Source organism: Ylistrum balloti, unplaced genomic scaffold, assembly GCF_031769215.1.
Source record: "Ylistrum balloti isolate Yb309-2 unplaced genomic scaffold, AGI_CSIRO_Ybal_v1 Utg369604, whole genome shotgun sequence".
Lineage (NCBI taxonomy): Eukaryota > Metazoa > Mollusca > Bivalvia > Pectinida > Pectinidae > Ylistrum > Ylistrum balloti.
Window position 1 is genome coordinate 206,091 of NW_026781883.1, and position 24,687 is coordinate 230,777.

The 24,687-nt window shown below is 35.5% G+C and overlaps 1 protein-coding gene across 1 annotated transcript in view; it reads right to left on the reverse strand.

The window, feature by feature from the left end:
- Positions 1 to 1,942: 1,942 nt before the first annotated feature.
- LOC132546266 (dyslexia-associated protein KIAA0319-like protein) overlaps positions 1,943 to 24,687 on the reverse strand; it is a 43,928-nt gene continuing 21,183 nt past the window's right edge. The window contains exons 14-27 of the mRNA XM_060209981.1: positions 24,101 to 24,165; positions 23,393 to 23,553; positions 22,780 to 22,903; positions 21,413 to 21,545; positions 20,701 to 20,852; positions 19,750 to 19,901; positions 18,918 to 19,056; positions 17,417 to 17,487; positions 15,646 to 15,746; positions 15,137 to 15,285; positions 14,697 to 14,819; positions 13,920 to 14,016; positions 12,865 to 12,956; positions 1,943 to 8,688 (exon numbers count right to left, since the gene is read on the reverse strand). Of these exons, the coding sequence (XP_060065964.1) occupies positions 8,534 to 8,688; positions 12,865 to 12,956; positions 13,920 to 14,016; positions 14,697 to 14,819; positions 15,137 to 15,285; positions 15,646 to 15,746; positions 17,417 to 17,487; positions 18,918 to 19,056; positions 19,750 to 19,901; positions 20,701 to 20,852; positions 21,413 to 21,545; positions 22,780 to 22,903; positions 23,393 to 23,553; positions 24,101 to 24,165 (1,714 nt within the window). The 3' untranslated portion in view covers positions 1,943 to 8,533. The remainder of the gene's footprint in view (positions 8,689 to 12,864; positions 12,957 to 13,919; positions 14,017 to 14,696; positions 14,820 to 15,136; positions 15,286 to 15,645; positions 15,747 to 17,416; positions 17,488 to 18,917; positions 19,057 to 19,749; positions 19,902 to 20,700; positions 20,853 to 21,412; positions 21,546 to 22,779; positions 22,904 to 23,392; positions 23,554 to 24,100; positions 24,166 to 24,687) is intronic.

Sequence of the window (24,687 nt, forward strand, 5' to 3'; positions counted from 1 at the left end):
AAAGATTTACCTCTATTATCCCTCGTGTGTCCTACAGAAGGATGGTAAAGATTTATCTCCTCTATCCCTAGTGTATCCTACAGAAGGATGTATCCCTCGTGTGTCCTACAGAAGGATGGTAAAGATTTACCTCTGTTATCCCTAGTGTGTCCTACAGAAGGATGGTAAAGATTTACCTCTATTATCCCTAGTGTGTCCTACAGAAGGATGGTAAAGATTTACCTCTATTATCCCTTGTGTGTCTCGCCCCACTACCCAGTAGGGAATCTGACCCACTGTTCACATAAAATTGAGTCCCTATTACAATTGGATAATCTAAACAAATTTTTGTTTTAATTTTTCTTCCCATGATGAAATTTTTTTTTCAAATCTCTTTTTCACCTATTGGGTCCCACCCCTCTGGGGCCTCAGATGCATCATTTATACAAAATTAAATCCTCTTCATTATGGGATGCTCTTGACCAAATTTGGTCAGAGTACTTTCTTACTCTTGTCAAAATCTGCTCAGTTGTTTATGAGTAGTAGCAATTTATAGAGAAAAGTTGAAATGACAGCTGCCTGGAGATCAACACTCTTTATTGTCTGATCACAAACTCTCATATTCTTTTCCAATGCCTAGATATTGGGCCAGCAATCTCTGATTACGGTAAAGTTTTCGCTGTTTAGTTCTCAGTTAAAAACCCCCATCAACTTGACAAATTACACACTTTATGTGATGTAAAGTTGGATGTGTTGATGCTTGTTAGCACATGGTAGTTCCATTCTTTGTATTTTCACACGAGAATACATCATTAGGATTTACATGGCAAGTGTCATTGAAGCAGAAGTTGCTTGCCTTCCCTGAACACCTGATCATATTCTTGTACTATTTTCAATGATCTCCATTGAAATCATTCTTTAGCACATATTTAGAATTTCAAATAAATTATGTTTACAAATTAGTATTTATGTTCCGTGTATACAAGTGTACGAGAATATCTCGTCTTTTTTCAAAGACCCACTGCTTATAAATCATACATATTTGTTTACTCTTTAGTCACCATTATCACAAAACAATGAATTTATACGGGTTAGGATTGAGACAGGACAGAAACAACGACTGCAACGTTGCCTTAACCTGGGCCACGGAAGGGAAGCAGAAAAGAGGAAGACCGAAGATGATGTGGAGAAGAACAGTGGGAAGAGAGAGAGAAGAAGCAGGCTGGAAATCCTGGAACGAGGTGCAGACAGTGGCAACAGACCGGCAGAGATGGAAGCGTTCTGTGAAAGCCTTATGTGCCATGAGGCACGAAGTGGATAGGTAGCAGATAACAGGATTGATAAAACACAAATTAACTTTCCATTTCATGCCCTACAGTAATTTTGTGCAGTATTTTCGTAGCAAACACTAATTTTGTGAAACATGCACTGATTGTATATGGCATGTCTAGTTTTACACCCGACACTAGTTTTAGAATCAATCCTTTTTGTGTCACTTTACTGATCGCACTAAGGCATTAAACCATAGTTTTTTTTTCTGTTGTGAATATCATAAACCAACATATCTCAATGTTATGATAGCACGCACTGTTGTTGTCAATAAACTCCTGAAATAAGATAGGTACATTTGGTATTTATTTGCGCGGTCAGTCCTGTCAAGCCAATAGCATAGCTCTCCAGCATGTTATGTTGTACTAGACTGTAAGCTGTCCGTCTGTCCATTTGTCTTAAGACTGTATCCACTAGAAAGAAAACCTACAGTATTTTTACATCGTATTTATATATATATATAAAATGCACTTTTCTGAAACTTTGAATGTTTTGGACCAAAATCTACATATACAATTTCATAAAATTTTTAAAGTATTGATCTCTTATACCAGAGGTAGATCCCTTTGTCAGACTTGTTACAATCATTTGGTGTCACGGATAAATATGCTCATAAACAACTCAAATCTATATAACCTGTGTAAATATAAAATTTATTTACAATGATTTGTTCAAATTTGACAACCATACATTTACCACCTCATACATATTTCAGAACCAAAATCATGATAGGCTACAAGTTGGGGAATTAAGCATGCCTTACTTAAAACGAGGTCAGTACTTCTTGAATAAAAGAGTTACTTCATGGAAAAAGATACAAGTCTGCTATATTTTTAAGTATTACAATTTTAATTCTCTCTGTGAGTGGAGTGAAATAGATTTCAGAAGAATTACATATCAACTACGAATATTTTCATCATGTTTTCATTAAACAAAAGTTGGCAGACAAGATTTCTGCAGTATAAGGTTTCAAGACAAAAACAATGAACAAATATGAAATTAGTTCAGCCATATGTTTGATTTTTTATGAACAAAATTTAAATCAGTTTACAAATTGACCTCTCTCACAGAATTAAAAAAAAAAAAATCCCAAAACTATGGGATGGAATTGCCTTGTTATCACACTACATCAATGACTGTCTGTATTTGACTGATACCAGTTTTCACCTGTTCCTTGCATAAAACTTAAATTCACTTTATACAGAAATTGGAATAGATCAAAGCTACACGTCAGGTAAACATTTGCTTTCCTGAACAGCAGCATGAGATAAAAAGCATTTGATAATCACAGTGAGCCTTACATGTCATTGGAATGGACCAAAAAGGTAGAGAACATTGTTCCTACTCCTCAGCTGTCAACTAAGGAAGGGTACTCTGATATATCAGATCATTGAAAGTTTTCTCTTCGCTTTGGTGATATGAAAAGAAGTTCTTATAACACAACCAGTAAAGGATTTAAGTGTGATGTTTCAATTAACTACACTGGTACCCTTATCAGACAGATAACCAGCGTGACCCAGTGTTAAAAATGAAGCATAGCTGAATCAACAACGATATAATGTTATCATCTTGTGTATTTTTTTTCCACAATTTTTCCCATCTTTTCATGCTATCTTAGTTTACATAAGATTAAAACAAAGCCAAAAAGTCCCATTACATATGTCAGTGCTGTACATAGTAGTACACTTCACACTGGTCATTTGTCTAATCACGATGATAGTGTAGTCATTGAAATGTCAGCCTAAAATCTGCCACTGTTGTAAATCTATCTGATATACCAGAATATACACTTTAGCAGCCAGGAGATCTATTGGCAAGCCCTTCCACTTTTACAGATGAGAGTTATCTACCTTGTATTAAATTCAGAAATAATACTGAATTTAAGTCCTGAAATATCACAGGTTATATACAGTTTAAATTCATTACAGAAAGGACTTCAAAACTAAGAGAAAAAAAGATAAATAGTTTGTCAAAGTATTAATAGTCTTGTACATCAGGATTTGATAAAGAACATTGCACATATCAGAGTTGTCCTTTACTGATGGGAGGGGAGTTCACCCCGGCAACATGTTATCAGACATTCTCACACAATATACCAACACATTCATACATGGATATATATGTAGTAATTCTTGAGCATACTATATAAATAGTTCTATTTTCACTGTACATATACTTAACAGTGTACACATACATAACGCTAAGTTCTATTTTCACTTTACATATACTTAACAGTGTACACATACATAACGCTAAGTTCTATTTCACTTTACATATACTTAACAATAATCATTTGTAGATTTACACAGCAACATGAGAGAATAGTTTCTAACTTGTTTCTACACTATAAGTTATTTATTTATCACATTTTATGTAATCTGTTATGTCCTCACAATAGGTGGATAATTACTAATTCCCAGCATGGAATTTACAATTCTTGAAAATACAGACATTAAACAAAGTTTTAGTTCTTTAAAAAGTTGTTAAGCAGTTTAATCCTTGACATGTTGAGTCACTTATAAACCAGAAGTACTTCCAGTAGGGTGTATTTCATGGGAGTGCTTAGAATTGTTAATATAAAAACACATTGAACAATTTCAAAATGGAAATTCATCATTATGCCGATCTTTCATTTTCAACACGTACAATGTCAATTGTCGTGGAGTAAATCTGATATTTACCTGTTACAGCTATCTTAGTTTACACCACATACACACTGATACATATACCCTGTAATGTAATGATGAAAAACACAATTTCTGTACCAAAATTCATTGCAAATGATAATTTCTCGACTTATATATAATGGATAAATGAATGGTTATTATGCAGTGCCGGAGTTTACTGGCTACCACGCTTCCCTTCAACAATTTGCTTCTTTTAATCTCAGTCTTATTAGTGAAGCCAGTTACATTAGTTTTGACATTTTAAATGTTTCATGTGTTTGGGTTTGAAGACAAATTTGATTTTTCACCATGACAAGCATATGATAATAAGTTTAGTGAGTCTGACACGGATAGCTAGGATTTTTTCAGGAAACAACTCTGGGCAAAATTCCACAGTTCTATTGCAGTGATCAAGTTCAATGTGGATTGCATTGTATACAATCATGTACAAGTATATACAGGTGATGTCACTTAACAAAAACAAGGGAAATAACTCCTGTTATTAATCAACAAATTAAATGAGAATGTTTGGCGATCATACAGACCGTTAATCTGTAAATGCATGTTTCAGTTTTCATAATTAGAAATTAACTGTCAGCTTCAAATAACAAACTGATAAAAACAGTAACCACTGAAAGTGATCTTTTTTTTAAAAAAAACAATTTGAATTCAATGAACATCAATCCTATCGTTACATCCAGCATATAAAATACCAACTTACAGAGAAACACTCACCAGCCAACCACATGGTTTGGGTTTGAACTTGTCATTCAATCAGACAGTCAGATCCATACCATGCAAACCAATCAAATGGGCATAATCCCGTTAATAAAATAAAAATAATGATAAATTCGGTGCATCAGTCAAACAATCTAAACTTGTCAACTAATCAGATATTTTTTATACCAACCAATCAAAGGATTTAACTCAACACTGACCAGTCATGGAGTTGGTTATTGACCATTTTGCAATATCGAGAACTGTAAATCTTTATGCTGGTACAAGAAAATGGTAATAAGAATTAAATCTTCAAGCAGAGATTATTTCAATCAAGATTTCAAATCCTATTCTGTGAAGGCACCATTTGATGTCCAGTTAACTGTAAGTGATCTACACACTCTCTGTGACAACAGGAAGAGAGTACCTGCTGAAAGAGACAACTCCTACTTCAGTCTTGCATAAATAAAACACCATGTCAAATGATGTCAGATAGACACCACACTTTTGTTTACAAACGTTAGGAAGTGATACAATGGACTGCTACTGTTGAAACCAGACACTGCCTTCCATAAATATACTTACTCTGGAAATCATTGCACATTTCAGTAAAACAGATATTTTTCATCCAATAGTTTCTGTCCTAACATATTTCTAGTCCATCAAGTGTGCATCTAGATAATGAAGACAAAACATTTTCAGATGTGACATTACTGCAAGTACAAATACAAATTTTCACTAAAAAAAACCCCATTTTTTGAGTGGTCACTTTCATTGTAATATAACCTCACAAATTCAGTATTTTTTATGCTTTTGAGAATAATTTTAAAATATGCCCATCCCGCATTTAGCAGCTATATGGAAACAAGTCCCTATGATGTGTCAAGGCTTTTCGGATGGACAGCCTAGAACTGGAGACCTCTCATCTACAGACTCCGAGTTTCAACAGAGATGGTCAGTGTGTATTTTATTGGTTTTGGTGATCTAACAGAAACTGAGAAAATCCTATGATAAAAAAAATCATTGCTGTGTATGACTTTCAAGATACATGAAATAACTTCACAATGTACTGTTAAATTTCAATGTTAATGTGTTCAATGTCAACACCTTTAAATATATGAAATGCACCCTCAAATATTTGTTATTTATTAAAATGGATTGTATAATGTAGCCTGTATATTGTTCATGTGAACATATATATAATACATTGTAACATTCTGCAAAGTATCTTAATAAACTTAAAGCAAAGCTTTTTGTAAGCAACCCAATATTCACAACCCAATATTCAATGAAAACCTTAAATATTTTTAAAAGAAGCAAAAAGTATTTCCATGGTGATTAATGAATGAACGTGGGTACAGAAGTATTAAAAAAAGTCTTTGGCTGTACATTTCAACCCAATGATATGTTTATTACAAAAAATCTTTCTTTTAGGATTCCACTTTATATAAAATATTTTCCTACATTTTAATGTCACTACCATCGGGCACCAAGAATCAAAAAACCAAATTAAGTCTTACGTTACAACTGATGTTGTGATGAAAAATTTACCAATATACCATAAATACACTGATTTTATTTTTCAAGGTATCTTAAATAATATTTATCAAGTAGGTTTCTGTGTTACCTGGGTATTATGATAAAAAAGATTTGATATTTACTAGTACTGTCAAAAAGCCTCGTTAAATCATGGTCATGTGCCACAGAATCGACTGAACTTTGAGTTATGATGTGGTGGCACACTACTGTTCTCTAAACGAGACATACACATTAGACACTGCAGTGGTTAAACAATACAGTTTCTACCAACGATAAAACACAATAGGATGGCCGTCTTAAATACATGTTATTACAAGCTACAGAAACAGATAACATGGCAGTACAGTTTACACTATTACAGGCTGAAGTTATTCAGATAATACTGTGGACATATTTCACATTCACATGTAAAAGCCAGAATCATTGCACATTGCTATCAAATAGCATAAAGACAACCACATCATACTAGTTATAGACAAAGATGGTAAAATTCGTAGCCATCCAGAAAAGTAATTGTTCATAGGCTACGATGTATCCAATCAGATTCAGAGCCAATCACAAAAATAATGTTTCATAGGCTACCATGTACCCAGCAAAATTTGTAGCCATACAGAAAAATAATGATTGATTAGTTTACCCAGTCCAATTTGTAGCCATGCAGAAATTTACTGGTTTATAGGTGCACATGGTCAAATTACTAGCTATATAGAAAGCTGATAGTATACAGGCATACATGGTCTCATTCAGAGCAATTTTCAAGATTTTTATAACATTTGGTGTGACATAATGTTCCTTCTTACTGCTAAGAAATTTTGTCAATTCAGAATTTCTACAATTTGGGAAAAGAGGAAAAAAGATGAGAACTATTTTGTCTCGATTTTTACTGATACATAGAAAAGGACTGTGTATATTTTATATTGACAGAACAACAATTATGGATTTCCACCATGGAATGCATGTTTACATCATTTTTCACAAAATAAATAGATTTCTATCTGTATGTACAAGTGAATGGACAATAGTATAAACAGTGCCAGTGTAACGAATGGAATGATTGACAGAATAAAACAATGTGATCTCTAGGTGTGAGAATCCCTCATATGTTTGTACCAGATCTATCCTACAGTTTGCCCATGTCTAGTGATAAGCCTAACAAAATCTATTGCATTTTCAAAAATGCCAACACATACTTTATCCTTGTGCTGTAATAAGCCCACCCCCTGCTGACTGGAGTCAGATGTTATGTTTTGTTGGCACTTACAATAGGAAAAATACGGTAATATAATGGTGTGGGTAAACAGGTCAGTACATCTGTAAAATCACGAAGCAGGATTTCTTGGCGAAGCAATTTTGATTGAAAATGAGGCCTATCAATGCATATACTAAATAGGATCACAATTAGCTTGATATGAATCAACAATTTGTATTTAATATCTCTATATCTCTCCTACAATTGATAAAGAACAAATATAGCGTGATGCCATGTCATACCGCATTTAGTCTGATAAATTCTGGTTTTTTACTGCAATTAATCTACACTAAATTTCTTCAAAGTACCTTAAACTTTGGAGGTATTTTCATAAGCACATATAGTACTAACAGTAAAAACAACCCCTTGATAACAATTTTAACACAAACCTAGATTATAGAGTTGTCAAATCAGTGAATTTGTACTCTGTTGCCATGGATATCAGTTATATATACATGTATAATACATAAACATAATACATACATCCCACCCATCAAAATGAAAATTCACCTACTATCACCATAAGTGATTTGATGTGATGAACTTTGACCTTTTATATCCCTCTCGGTGGAGAATGACCTCTGACCTATGTGATGACAGATGATAGAGATGGCTGGATTAGGTATGAGTAACATGGTGTATGAAGATGATCAGAAAACATGCAAATCCCCCCCTAAGTAAAACATCAGCCTGCCACTCCCAACAAAAGACCTAAAGTTCAGATTTGACAACAACTTGATGCAATACTTGGAACCTCGGGAATTTTTATAGTCTAAAATGAGATCAATTGGCCAAGATTCCCAGCTCAGAGCTGTTGTAAATGAGGTTTCACTTAGTGCAGAAGTTTGAGTCTGAATGTCAGCCTTGACATTTTACATCACAGAACATCAGCTCCCTCTAAGGAAACAGTTTTGTAGAAAGGACTTATAATACATCATGTAGATGTGAGAATTTCATCACTTTGAAGACAATGAGAGTTTGTTGGTCTAACAAAGTCTTGAGTCACAACGGATTTAAGGAATGATTCTAATGAAGCATTACTCACTGCCATAGTTCATGTTTTTAATTTTGTTTTTAAATGTTGTTTGGAAATACCATTGAGTGGTTTCTGAAGAAAACCATTTGTCTTTTTATGGTTCACAAATAAAGTTTCTTCCTCACTTGTAAAATCCGACTCAGAAATCATCACGCTGCTGTTTTGGATTTTTCCTGAAAATAACAAGAAAAAAAGAAAATGTGTAAGACAAAAAAAAAAACAAAGTTTCAAGTCTCTATATATATGGCAGTCTTAATTTTAATACACAGAAAAATTTCCTTTTTTTTTTTTTTTAATTTTTTTTCTTATGCTAAAACTACAGTAAAATCATTAACATGGTATCTCTCCACAGGTAAGCCCCTGCTCAGCATCAAGTCCCCAATCACAGATAAGTTCAAGCTCACAACTAAGTCCCCTATCGCAGATAAGCCCCTGCTAACAAAGAAGTCCTCTATCCGCAGATAAGCTACTGTTCACAAATAAGTCCCCTTCCACAGGTCTTTCATCAACTTAAGAATAGTAAGCTAAAAGTTGTTCACAAATCAGCACTTCCAAAACTTAAATAGTAAAATTCAACTTAAAGGGAGGAGTGGGGGGTGGGGGGAGGTTCTTTGAGGAACAAAAAACAATTTTTCCTTCAAGTTGACATTTCATTTTCATTGATTTCATCGTATTTTATATCTACCAATGTTTATGTCCCTAAAATCATCAACTCATTTAGTTTGGTATGTTCTTTAAACATCAGTGAGTTTTTATTTTGCGAGTACTTTTCAATAAAATTGATAATGGTGGGATAGAAGAAAAAAAAACTGAGTCTATTATTTTACTGTCAGTGTAGCAGGTTTTCAGATTAAATATCAGAGTGGCTTTATGAATATAAAATGTTCATCCCAGCGATAAACAATGGGTAGTATTTCCAGTACTATGTTGTACATGTATCAGTTGTGTTCAATTTATTGTTCATTGTGTACTTACATACATCAGTTGTGTTCAATTTATTGTTCATTGTGTACGTACATGCATCAGTTGTGTTCAATTAATTGTTCATTGTGTACGTACATGCATCAGTTGTGTTCAATTAATCGTTCATTGTGTATGTACATGCATCAAATGTGTTCAATTATTTGTTCATTGTGTATGTGCATGCATAAGTTGTGTTCAATTAATTGTTCATTGTGTACGTACATGCATCAGTTGTGTTCAATTTATTGTTCATTGTGTACGTACATGCGTCAAATGTGTTCAACTAATTGTTCTTTGTGTATGTGCATGCATCAAATGTGTTCAATTAATTGTTCATTGTGTATGTGCATACATCAAATGTGTTCAATTAATTGTTTATTGTGTATGTTCATGCATCAGTTGTGTTCAATTAATTGTTTATTGTGTATGTTCATGCATCAGTTGTGTTCAATTAATTGTTTATTGTGTATGTACATGCATCAGTTGTGTTCAATTAATCGTTCATTGTGTATGTACATGCATCAGTTGTGTTCAATTAATTGTTTATTGTGTATGTATATGCATCAGTTGTGTTCAATTAATTGTTTATTGTGTATGTATATGCATCAGTTGTGTTCAATTAATCATTCATTGTGTATGTCCATGCATCAGTTGTGTTCAATTAACTGTTCATTGTGTATGTCACCTGTCAACCATTTTAATTTTTTGATCCAAAATACCCAAAACCCCAAATAAAACATGCACAACAAGGGACCAAGGGGAACCAACATATGCAATTTAAGAGAGATCCATCCAGTGCTTCTAAGAAATAGCGATAATAAACTTTCAAAGGAAAAATTGAAGATGGCTGCCTTTTCCTCCATTTTGGTTTTCTGATCAGTCCCAGAATTACATGGGCTCAACTAGAGGCCATGGGGAACATACATAGGCAATTTGAGAGAGATCCATCCAGTGCTTCTGAAGAAATAGCGAAAACAAACTTTCAAAGTCAAAATTTAAAATGGCTGCCTTTTCCTCCATTTTGTTTTTCTGATCAGTCCCAAAATTACCTGGGCTCAACTAGAGGCCATGGGGAACCTACATATAAAATTTGAGAGAGATCCATTATGTACTTCTCAAGAAATAGTAATAACAATCTTTCGAAGTCAAAATCCAAGATGGTCAGTCATGTTACTTATTTATCAGACCCAAAATCAAACGAATACAATGAGGGACCAAAGGGAACCTACAAATGAAATTTGAGAAAGATCCATCCCGGACTTCTCAAGAAAGAGTGATAACAGAAATGGTTTACGGACGGACAGGGGACGGATGGTCAAACTGACAACGGCAGGACGAACTACAGACGCAGTGCAATCTGAATAGCCTACCATCATCAGATGGTTAGCTAAAAATAGAAAAAAAACTGACAAGTATGAGGTGTTGTGTAACAGATAGAAGTTTATCATAGGATTTTTAACCACCCATATTGTATTCTGAAGGTACTCTGCACATTTCATTTACTGTGTATTTTTACACCTGGTGACATACAGGAGTAAACCGCGGTCTCTGAACCACTGTCTCTGAACCACTGTCTCTGAACCAATCATTTACATGCCACTACTAATAAATACTCACCTAAAGTATTTGTTTGCTTTGTACTTATTAACTGTAGAAACAAATCAATGAAGCTTTTTAGGTATCATATGACTTGCTTCATGTCTTTACAAGGAACATCACCTTGCCTTACCTAGATAATCAGGGGACATCACTCTGCCTTAATAATTTAACCTATAGCAAGGGGACATCACTCTGCCTTAATGATGTAACCTATAGCAAGGGGACATCACTCTGCCTTAATGATGTAACCTATAACAAGGGGACATCACTCTTTCTCTGTACTAAGTATCCCAAACATGTAGCTGCATGCCTTGATCCCACAATAAAATTATATCAGTACTCACCTCATATTACCAAATTTTAGACCTTTTGGTGATCTGTACACAGAGACTGAAATAGTGGGGTATTTATACAAACTGTTTCTTATTTCCTTCCAGTATACTTCTGAAATGGTGTCTAATACCTAGAGACATTGGTTCTATGCAAGTGTTTTTGATTATTAGTAGCAAATTGCTAAATGAATTTATCAAATACATATATACCTTCAAAGCAGGGTTCCCAAGTTTATAACATATGATTGAGGTCAGAGAATATTGCAGGCCAATGATCTTCATTCACAGTTTTCCGAAATGTCTATTAATACAGCTGATAAGTATATTAAATTTATTTCTATAAAGATACAGACATGATAAGCCAACAGAAAATACAAAAACCAATGGTAAATCATAATCAATATGCATAAGAATGAAATTTAAACAAAATTAATTTACAAATCAAAATGTGAGGAAGACAAATATGTATAACTGGTAAAATTCACAGGGATTGCATTTTGCTACATTAACAGATAAAGATAAGGAAAAATAAAATACAAAGCAAATGTTTTTACAGTGAATCAAAATCTAATACACTATCTGTTATGACATGGATATGATTTGATAGAGAAATGCAAAATTGATAAACCCATCAAGTGTCCCAACTGAACAACTGCAAACCACTTTACAGAATCATAATTATTATCTCTCTAGGATTTACAGGTAAATTAAGAGTTCAGCAAAATTTGAATCTCGCTGTTCCTGCTATAACTCATTGAAAAGGAAAATCCTTAATCAATAGAAATAAGGAAAAAGAATCAGAATAGACAAAATATCCATTGTAAATGTTTAAAAACCTTGCTTATCAAAGGTGAATACAAAATAAATGGAGAGTCTGAAAATTATATGTGGAATTTCAGGGATGTATCTGTATTATACGTCCCTGGGAATTTCTGCCAAGTCTAATATCCAACAAAATCTCACGATTTTCGCCCCAAAAATGGACCAAGCGAATCCAAATGCCAAATTTGTTCTCGTCTGTATGTTCTCACAATTATAGACAATTTACTAGATTTTGTTGGTAGAGAACTAATCTATATAGATAACTCCTTTTGATATAGATAGGTATGTATGTTTATAGATATACAATTCATGTTAATTATCTAAAGTTAAGTGTATGTACCAATCACCTGAACCAAGACATACAAAAAATGGTTAATAAGAATCAAATACAGGGCTATAACTTCTAGATCAATATCAAAATGAAATTTATTCACATATAAACAAATAACTTTTAGTGTTCAAAATTAGTTTTTAATACCTTTGAAATGTGCAAAATCTAGTCAAACTTTTCACAATGGATCAAATAACAAAAAACTTTAAAAAAAACTTTAGTTGTAAAAGATTGAGTGAACTATCATTCAACCCTGAGACTGTTGAGGACACACCCACGGGCATTTAGATTGAACTACATACCTTTAGGTATCAGCTCCATTTCATCTTTATAATCAACCTCCTGAAGCAGTGAGTACCTATGTCTCTTCTTTGACCTCCACTTACACTTACACCTGTAAAAAATTGTTATTTATAGACACTTACACAACTTCCAAAGAGTCACTTATATAAATATATTACTGAATAAAGAGCCTTCAAAATCTAACTTGATGGCTGATTTCAATCTACACTTAACAGCAAAGGCAACTTCTCAATCAATGTCTTGGTATTCTCTGAGAAAAGTGACTTTATTTAAGGATTGAATCTTGTCGATTTCATGGGATGATGAATTGAATTGGTCTTGAGAAGCAAGATTCAATCCTTATATTTCAATTCGCGCTTCTTTTTTCTATAGCATGGGAACTGACGCAATTTATCTTCTACTTTCATTTTCGTTTCTTGTCATCATATCGTCTGACGTCATACAAGCAAATAGTCTGTCATTTGAAGACAGATTATTGTGACAGGTTGAAACATATTTCAGCGTAGTTACTTGAAACTTTAAGAACAAAATTTGATATACTTTTTGACAAATTTAATGAAAATCTAAATAATAGTGTGCAACAAAGACAGATTGCATTTTTCCCCACGGAGGAATAACGTCTAGACGTGGTGCGCCGGTTCGTAAACAAAGAGGTGTCGGCCATTTTTTTTACAGGCACCGAAGCGGAGAGCAAGAAATATCAGGCTTCAGTCACTTCACATCTTTTGAAACGTAAAGTTACAGTTATTAAATGTTGAATTATATTAAGTAATTACAAAAATGACCTAGCACACACAATTCTTTTTTTTTAAATTTTATTAATAGTTTTAAAATTTTCATTTTGATGTTATTAAATCTCATACTTGTGGTATATTGCCAGTATAGTAGAAGTTGGGGAGTTTTCTCCCCTTACCTAATATTTGTATTTATACGCACTACCAATGTTAATCTAGTCAAATTCATTGGTAAATGAAACATTTAGTTGTTTCATTGAGTCTTATTTGGGTAGAAATTGAAATATAAAGAATTGAATAGCTGTGACAACCATACGTACCTGCGTTTCTTACAAAAACAAATGATTCCCCATACCATGGCCGCCTGACCAACAACCACCAAGAATGCGATTATCACAACATACAGCACGCTCCAGTCTGAAGGCCACAACATATCACTTTAGGATTTTACAATGATTTTTGTGAAAGGAACAAAATCTTATATGAAGTAAAATATCTTTACAGGGTAACTATTTTTTTCTGCTAAAAAAAAAGGTGGGGAGTGCAGAAAATGATTTATTTTCCCAAAATTCCAAGAAAGCTTAAGAGCTATTTGAGAGTAACATAGCTGAATTATAAATGGCATATTTCTTGAGATAAAAAATTATATTTTGGGCCCCACAAATATAAAAACAATGGCTTAACATTCTGCTAATAAAATGACTTAAAATGAACCTTGAACTACTTAATGATCAATTTCTAATTGATATTTTGATATTTGTGATCCAGTACCGGTTGAAAAAATTGGCTAAAAACTTTAACATAACACTTGCTCCCAAAATTCATTAACAAATTTACCACATTTTGGCCTTGACTTATTACTAATAATTCAAATTCAAATGCTTGAACAATTTGATATTTGTTTTTAACAAACTTTTCAACATCTATTAAATCTGCTTACGAAATAAAATATGATTTATTACAATTCTTTTCTGGACAAAAAACTGATTATGAAATAAAATATGACCATCTACAAATTTTATCTGACATGCAGATCTGAGCAAGATAAAGGTGCATTGAGGCACTGGCAAAGAGAGCTGGTTACTATGACTACTTACTACAGTTACTCTCTCCATCCGTAAAATAGGCAACAAAGAGATCCTGCATCCAGAATGCCTCACACACACACTTCCTTGTTCTAATATCACAGTGGCCATGGTTTGAACAATTATTCTGGCAAACTGTAAACATGAGATAGAGTAATTCTGAATTGTGAAACACTATAAATTTCTCTATCAAAATCAGAAACAGACTATAGAATTTTCCATTAGAAACAGACTATAGATTTCTCTATTAGAAACAGACTATAGATTTCTCTATTAGAAACAGACTATAGATTTCTCTATTAGAAACAGACTATAGGTTTCCAAACAAGAAACATATTATAGATTCCACTATTTATTTCATATTCCAGGTATCTATTTTTTGTGTTTTTAATTCATCCTCGAAAAGTGGTACATTAAAAAAAAGTTCATTTGTTATCTTGCCTTTGACTTACCCTCAGTTTCGATGGCCAGAACTCGGAAGTTGAGGAGATGTGAACCCGAATCTTTGATTTTTTGTTTTAGCACCTTTTGTGTCTCAATACCACTGTGGAATGATTGGAAATCTTTTCCCACTGTTTGAGCGTAAAATTTCACCTTCAACCTACGGACAAACAAGGAATATCACCAATGTTGTAAAAAGGTCACCTCTAATCAGCCATCAATGTGGTTATTCATGTGTCCTTATTTGTACCCTAATGGTGAAATGATATTACCCTACATCAATGTGTTGTCCTGATATGTACCCTAATGGTGAAATGATATTACCCTACATCAATGTGTTGTCTTGATTTGTACCCTAATGGTGAAATGATATTACCCTACATCAATGTGCACACACAGGGGCTCTGCACCTTGCACCTAATTGATACGATGAAAGCATCCTATTTCAATGCATATTCTCAGACACACAGACTTATATCTTATTGATACCATACCATCCAATAGCAAACTGTATACTTACACGCCCTGACTCGTATCTTTCTCTAGATTTCCAATTCGTACCGTAGTTTCACCTTTTGGGGACTTTGGCAACAATAATGCCAGCTCATGTTGCAGATTTGCCTATAAAACAAGCAAATTACAGTTGTTAACCAGTGAAACAAGAGTATCAGTGAAAATGATGAATTCTCCTCAAAAACATCTTTATTGGACACAAAATTTTAACAGGGCAGTAATTCTGTATATAAGATGTTGCAAGTCATGAATTTGGTATACTGTACATTCTCTTAGTATGATCAATGTATACACCACATTTCATGATCCTTGCTGAAATGTTAGCAAAAGGTTGCTCTGTGCAAGAAAGGATGAAAGGATGGATGGATGGACGGATAGACAGATGCATAGATGGACAAGGCGGTGGCTATATGCTCCTCTGAAATATTTGGGGACCATAAAAAGTCTAAATGGGGGTTTTTAATTACAATCTGTTAGCTGCAGCACTTACACACCTTGGATGTGTTGTTAGTGAATAATCACTGTTCAATGGTTTATTTTATTTTCCGAGACTCATTGCCCCCTTAACAACCAGGGTCATAATGAAACAGGATTTCCCTGTAGCAGTGGAAGGCTAACTTCACTTTACTTCACGTGTAAGGCCTTTCTCATACTAAATGGAGTATTTGAGGTAAAGTTTTTTGCTGAAGGCAACATCCATGACAGCATAGAAAGTGACAGAGTTGTGCCTGATCTTCACCTCCTGGTGAACACTTAATGTCCTGAGTAGTAACCAAACTTACTGCAGATCTCCACGTCAGCTCCAACAGTCTGATGCTCCTTTGACTGAGAGAGAGTTGTAAGGCGACTGCGTGAAGTTCTGATAGAATTAACAGCTGATGACACAGTATAACTGATGTGGGACTAATTAAATGACACTGTATACCTGGTGTGGGACTAATTAAATGACACTGTATACCTGGTGTGGGACTAATTAAATGACACAGTATAACTGGTGTGGGACTAATTAAATGACACAGTATAACTGGTGTGGGACTAATTAAATGACACAGTATAACTGGTGTGGGACTAATTAAATGACACAGTATAACTGGTGTGGGACTAATTAAATGACACTGTATACCTGGTGTGGGACTAATTAAATGACACAGTATAACTGGTGTGGGACTAATTAAATGACACAGTATAACTGGTGTGGGACTAATTAAATGACACAGTATAACTGGTGTGGGACTAATTAAATGACACAGTATAACTGGTGTGGGACTAATTAAATGACACAGTAGAACTGATGTGGGACTAACTGACCCAAAAGTTTCCATTGTATGATATCTTCCTACAATGACTTACCTTGTCTTCTTCAGTGAACTGCTTTATATCTGCATGTGGGACTAATTCAATGACATCAGAAACTGGTGTGAGGATCTGAAACAAAGACACAGTATAACTGGTGTGGGACTAATTAATATGACAAAACAGTATAACTGGTGTGGGACTAATTAAATGACACAGTATAACTAAATGACACAGTATAATTAATAAAATGACACAGTATGAAACTGTGTGGGACTATTAAATGACATCTGTATACCTGGTGTGGGACTAATTAAATGACACAATATAATGGTGTGGGATCAAATGACACTGTTACCACTAATTAAATGACACAGTATAACTGGTGTGAAACACTGGATTAAATGTTACACAGTAGAAAAGATATGAAGTTACACAACTACCCAAAAGTTTCCATTGTATGATATCTTCCTACAATGACTTACCTTGTCTTCTTCAGTGAACTGCTTTATATCTGCATCAATGAGAAGTTCAATGACATCAGAAGCATGAGGATCTGAAACAAAGCATTATAAGAATTGTAATAATATTCAAAAGCATTCCTGAGAAGTATTGACTTCATAATTCAGAATAAAATATGACTGAAACTGTGTCTCAAATCATCTGTGCGTTTGGATATGTTATCAAATCATTTACACAAGTAAGTGTTTGAAACACCTAGATGAGATGATTACCTATGTAAGAAAAGATTTGAAACTTTTACACAACTAGTCCACATGTAACAGCATTATATGGAACTTGTATGTATGTTCTCTGTTGTACACCTCTGGTACAAGCTCTTCAGATCGTTTTGTCTGAAAGTGTGGAGACTTATACCAGACCAATCATAATTACAAAAGTCATTGTCAAATAAACACTGTAAACACATGGTCAGTCTTGTTTGCTTTAAACAATTTGCTGCTTGCTGCTTTTCAGAGTACCAAGCACGTTTGTTTAGCAGCAGTTTTTGTGTGCACATAATCAGCACAATGCTTTGGAGTAATATTGAGATAAATAAGTGGGAGGTGGTGAAAGAAAAAAGAATATGACAGTGACAAGGTTAAATACCCACAGTGGAACACTTATGCATATGATCATTATTATTCAGAAATAGAATCCGATAAAATATTGTTATTGTGTTTGATAAGACTAGACTATGGGTGACTGCTGGCTATTTGTTCACATGAGATTTTTCCTGCAGATCATATGATAAGGATAAAAGTACAAATCACAAGCCTACAGTTCATCAACGGTGTGGGGACCTACAGTTCATCAACGGTGTGGGGACCTACAGTTCATCAAAGGTGTGGGGACCTACAGTTCATCAAGGGTGTGGGGACCTACAGTTCATCAACGGTGTGGGGACCTACAGTTCATCAACGGTGTGGGGACCTACAGTTCATCAACGGTGTGGGGACCTACAGTTCATCATCGGTGTGGGGACCTACAGTTCATCAAAGGTGTGGGGACCTACAGTTCATCAATGGTGTGGGGACCTACAGTTCATCAAAGGTGTGGGGACCTACAGTTCATCAACGGTGTGGGGACCTACAGTTCATCAACGGTGTGGGGACCTACAGTTCATCAACGGTGTGGGGACTGACATCTCATCAACTGTGTGGGGACCTACATGTCATCAAAGGTGTGGGGATCTACAGTTCATCAACGGTGTGGGGATCTACATCTCATCTACTGTGTGGGGACTGACATCTCACCTACTGTGTGGGGACAGTATAAACTTACCATCCTTGACCACAAGAGATAACCACAAACTTACCATCCTTGACCACAAGAGATAACCACAAACTTACCATCCTTGACCACAAGAGATAACCACAAACTTACCATCCTTGACCACAAGAGATAAACACAAACTTACCATCCTTGACCACAAGAGATAAACACAAACTTACCGTCCTTGACCACAAGAGATAAACACAAACTTACCATCCTTGACCACAAGAGAAGCAGAGTCTGTGCTCTCCAGGCCCTCTTCATCAGTCACTTTGAGTGTGAAGATGTAGCGCCCTGCCACAAGGTTTGTTAGCTGGAGAACAGCTTGGTGATCTGATCCATTCAGTACTTCCTGTAAAGATTAAACTTCTTTAATTAAACCTGTATTCATTAAATATTTGTCAATACATGTAGAAGTGTAGTTACAAGCCCAAAAATACATAGAATCCAAGCTAAGAGATGGGATCATTGGTAATAATGAAATAAATTTGTACTATGTATGACCAAGTATATCATTGGATATTTTATGGACAGAATAAGACATTTAGACTGGGCTTATCAATGGATATATTTTATAGACAGAAGGAGGCTGTATACATTTAGACTGGGCTTATCAATGGATATATCTTATAGACAGAAGGAGGCTGTATACATTTAGACCGGGCTTATCAATGGATATATTTTATAGACAGAAGGAGGCTGTATACATTTAGACTGGGCTTATCAATGGATATATCTTATAGACAGAAGGAGGCTGTATACATTTAGACTGGGCTTATCAATAGATATATCTTATAGACAGAAGGAGGCTGTATACATTTAGCAAACATAGTAGGCTTATTGTCAAATCTCAATAATTTCCTGTATATCATAAATTATATATTTATTGTGTAATGAGCCCAGGGTGTTGACACACCAATTCTGACTCAAAGTCAGGGAGTGGGCTTCAAATGACATGGAACAAGCTTCTATTTACAATTCTAGTGAGTAACAATATATCACAGGGGGCTGTCAATACAATGATTTGTCTTAACCAGCTACTCACCCCTGCAGCCAGACTTTTACTGTTGCGAGTCCAAGAGTAATCGGTGATGCCTTTATCATCAGATGATCGAGAGCCATCTATTCTAACAAGGCTGTGAGGAAGCGTTACAATCTGGTCCTTTCCAGCTCTAGCAACAGGTCGTTCATTAATATCTGTAGGCAAAATCACCAATAAACTAATGCTTATTTCAGATGATATCTGATGGAAGAAATAATCAATATACTAGAAATGTAAGTCACTGACTTACTAATACCCCTCGTAATTTGTAAAATACAGTTTTTTAGTATAACACTGTAATTTGCAAACTGGTTACCATGACAACCAATGTTTTGCTGAAAAAAAGGTTGGATACACATCTACACATGGACCAAAACATTCCTGTGTAGTTTCATTGAAATTGATCCAGTAGTTTAAGACAAGTTGTCCAGACAAAATATTTCTACGGAGAGACTGACAGACAGACTGACAGACAGACAAGCTGATTCCATTACACTACCCCTAACTTTGCTTTGCGGTGTTATAGCTAATGCGTCTTTCAGACAATATCTGTAGGCAGTGCTCATAAATAAACTAATGCTTATTTAGGCAATATCTCTTGGCAGTGCTCATAAATAAACTAATGCTTATTTAGGCAATATCTCTTGGCAGTGCTCATAAATAAACTAATGCTTACTTAGACAATATCAATAACATATCTTTTCCTATAAATGACGACAGAGCTCATCAATAAATAAATGGTTGTTTAGGCAATATCTGTAGGCAGTGCTCATAAATAAACTAATGCTTATTCTATATATCTCTAGCCACTTATGCTTATTTTAGATTAAATGGTGGTAACTACAGATACTCAACTGTGAAAATTATACATCACTTAGTAACAACGGATTAAAATTCCAATCATATGATCATAGAACTGTAGCCACAGATCAAAAGTTTGCCTTAAGTACTTACTCTCTTCCACGATGATAAAGAGCTGGGCTGTTGAGTGGAGCTCTTCCTCATCAGCTACAGTGAGGGTAAAATGGTACTGACCAATCACAATATTCCCTGTTAGTTTGGCTATAGCTTTCGTGGAATCCTGTAACATCACGTCATCTGGTCCACTGCGGAGTAAAAAAAATATAGTTAAAACCGATCCTACCTATGGTCTCCTCAGCATGTCCACTGTGGAGAAAACAGACCGGAATTAAACAGATCCTACCAATAGTCTCCTCAGCATGTCCACTGTGGAGAAAACAGAACAGAATTAAACAGATCCTACCAATGGCCTCCTCGGCATGTCTACTGTGGAGAAAACAGACCAGAATTAAACAGATCCTACCAATAGTCTCCTCAGCATGTCCACTGTGGAGAAAACAGAACAGAATTAAACAGATCCTACTGATGGTCTCCTTGGCGTGTCTACTGTGGAGAAAACAGAACAGAATTAAACAGATCCTACTGATGGTCTCCTTGGCGTGTCTACTGTGGAGAAAACAGAACAGAATTAAACAGATCCTACCAATGGTCTCTTCAGCATGTCCACTGTGGAGAAAACAGACCAGAATTATACAGATCCTACCAATAGACTGGAAATACTTGATAACATCCACTGGTAGATCAAGGCAGCACTTTGATATACCAGATAAGGGCTCAGAACACTGAATATGTTCAGTAGACTTACTTGATCATCATCCACTGGTAGTGTGCTATTGCTTTGTCGTCTGAACTGTTACTGCCGTCCAATATGATGTAATCTAACGGTAGGTGTACTGTCTTACGGAACCCAGTCACAGCGACAGGCGGTTTGTTCACCTCTGTAACCAAGGAATGCCAGTTACAATAAACCCACAAAATATCAGGCCTCGCTTAACTTGCCAAATGTCAACCCTCCCTTAACCCACCAAATGTGAACTCTCCCTGAACAGGCCCCCACTAAACTAGACAAATGTCAACCCTCACTCGACCAACCCAAAAAAAACCAGGGTCCCTCTATCCCATCCAAACAGCAACCCTTAAAAAACGGAATGTAAATCCTCTCTGAACCTGTAAAATAACATACCGTAATACATCAACCAAATGTCAGCCCTCCCTGAATCAACCAAATGTCAGCCCTCCCTGAATCAACCAAGTGTCAGCCCTCCCTGAATCAACCAAATGTCAGCCCTCCCTGAATCAACCAAATGTCAGCCCTCCCTGAATCAACCAAGTGTCAGCCCTCCCTGAATCAACCAAATGTCAGCCCTCCCTGAATCAACCAAATGTCAGCCCTCCCTGAATCAACCAAGTGTCAGCCCTCCCTGAATCAACCAAATGAATCAACCAAATGTCAGCCCTTCCTGAATCAACCAAATGTCAGCCCTCCCTGAATCAACCAAGTGTCAGCCCTCCCTGAATCAACCAAAGTGTCAGCCCTCCCTGAATCAACCAAATGTCAGCCTCTCCCAAATCTCAGCCCTCCCTGAATCAACCAAATGTCAGCCCTCCCTGAATCAACCAAATGTCAGCCCTCCCTGAATCAACCAAATGTCAGCCCTCCCTGAATCAACCAAATCTCAGCCCTCCCTGAATCAACCAAATGTCAGCTCTCCCTGAATCAACCAAATGTCAGCCCTCCCTGAATCAACCAAATGTCAGCCCTCCCTGAATCAACCAAATCTCAGCCCTCCCTGAATCAACCAAATCTCAGCCCTCCCTAAATCAACGAAATATCAGCCCTCCCTGAATCAACCAAATGACAGCCCTCCCTGAATCAACCAAATGACAGCCCTCCCTGAATCAACCAAATCTCAGCCCTCCCTGAATCAACCAAATCTCAGCCCTCCCTGAATCAACCAAATGTCAGCCCTCCCTGAATCAACCAAATCTCAGCCCTCCCTGAATCAACCAAATATCAGCCCTCACTTAGCTGGACAAATGTCAGTGAACCCTAAACCAGCCTAAATTAATCCTCTCTATATACCAAATATCTGAACTGTATATTTATGCATGGCTGATTTATAGAAGTTCTACTGTAGATAAAATGTACGAGAACAGGATAAGGCTACTCACCTGCTTTAACAAACACATGGACATCTGCTGAAGATGTCTGTTGAGCAGTGTCAGTGACCTTGAGAGTGAAGGCGTAGTCCCCCTCCTGGAGATTTGATAGTGTAAGACAGACAGATCGCACGCCCTACCAACAAACAGGGTCATTTTATTAACCTACTGGATACACAGCAAGTTCAAGGTCACACAATGTCAACATAAATATTGGAAATGTTAGAAATAGAAGGTTGAATGTCAACTACCGAAGGTTCACGTCTTGTGTAATAAGCAGACATTCATCTTCGAAACATAGATCCTTTTCTGGAAGACTTCAATGAATTTGAACAACCTAACTACCAGTCAAAGCTTTTATAATTGTCTCATTTAATCTTTTCCATAAATCATAATGTTTCAACAAATTTCGACCTATGAGACCTTGAACATAAAGGTAATTTATTTGAAAAACTTGATAGCTCTCTGTCACAGTATGCTACTGATCATGAACTTTTAGATGTAAAGGACCATCATAGACAGAGGGAAGAATTGAAAGACACCACAAAATGACATCAAGAGAATTTTCTTTAGCCAGGTAAGCTTGTAAAAGTCGCGTTATTAAAGTTAATACAAGGTTACTTACAGACATATCAGCCGTGAGTTTATCATCAGCTGACTTGATCCACTCGTACGAGACAATGCCTTTATCATCCGTGCTCATGTTTCCACATAGTTTCACAGTGTTTTGAGGGAGACGGATGATGATATCGGATCCAGCATTGGCTTTAGGAGGGTAGTCTAGTTCTATAGAATATAAATCATTCATATAAAATAAAGTGATAGACACATACATATCCAACATCAACATAATAAAATTCTTTATTGCAATGATAAAAACATTTCTGTATTATGATATTGACTGAAAGGTTTTTATTGTCCATCTCTAACATTCAGAGCGGTTAGTGATGAAAATTTTACAGCAATCAAAAATGTAGGTAAAATATTGGTAGTTTTATAAAGTAAGTTATTACCTTTCTAGGTTTTTTCCCAAAATGCTGTACTTCAAATTTTGAGGTTTTTGAACACAAAGGAGAAGATTTTTCATGGTTGACATGAAACAGGCTACAGCCACACAATTTTATATGTCCATGATTGCATTACAGTATTGGCAGATTAACAACAAAATTTAATGACATAAACATGTGACAACAAAAAAATAATATGTTTTCCTGTTGACTATTTATTTTATTTGTCAAAGTATTTATTTCTTGGGAGTTTATTCCATGATCATTAATAGTACTCTCTACACCAGTGTAATTGACTTGTTTAGGTACATAGATATAAAACCCACCTTTAATTACAGTGACGTTGGCAATGGTGGAGTTAGTGGCACCATCAGAATCTGTTACTGTCAACCTGGTGGAGAAAAAATCAGATATGGTCACTTCGAGTCCATCACAAGATGTTGTCTTCAATCTGTCCCTCTGGACGTAGATTGTGGTGAAAACGCATAGACAAGTCTATGGTTATCTTAAGTCTAACAATGTCTAAAATTTTGACTCAGCCAATCACTGATGCTGTTATGAAAAGGGACAATTGTGATTGGCTGAACAAAAACTTAGTTTTAGACTTTGTCATGGTCCCAAGGGAAACAGCAGGCATAGAAATTATAACAGTATGGGTAAATATGAACGAAATCTGTTGAGAGGTTCTCAAAATATGACATTGATTTGGGATGAAATGAGATCGATAGATAGATGTACTAAATTGAGGGGGCATATAAAAGATTAATATCATCTGTACTCCCTAGGAGATCTCCTCTTAAGGGAAAAGTTACCAAGTATGTAGCTTTATCATAACAAAGTCTTACCAAGTGTGTTATCAATAAACTCAAACTCAACTCTCTGGTAGTTCTAGGCGTTGCATGAAAGGAGTAGG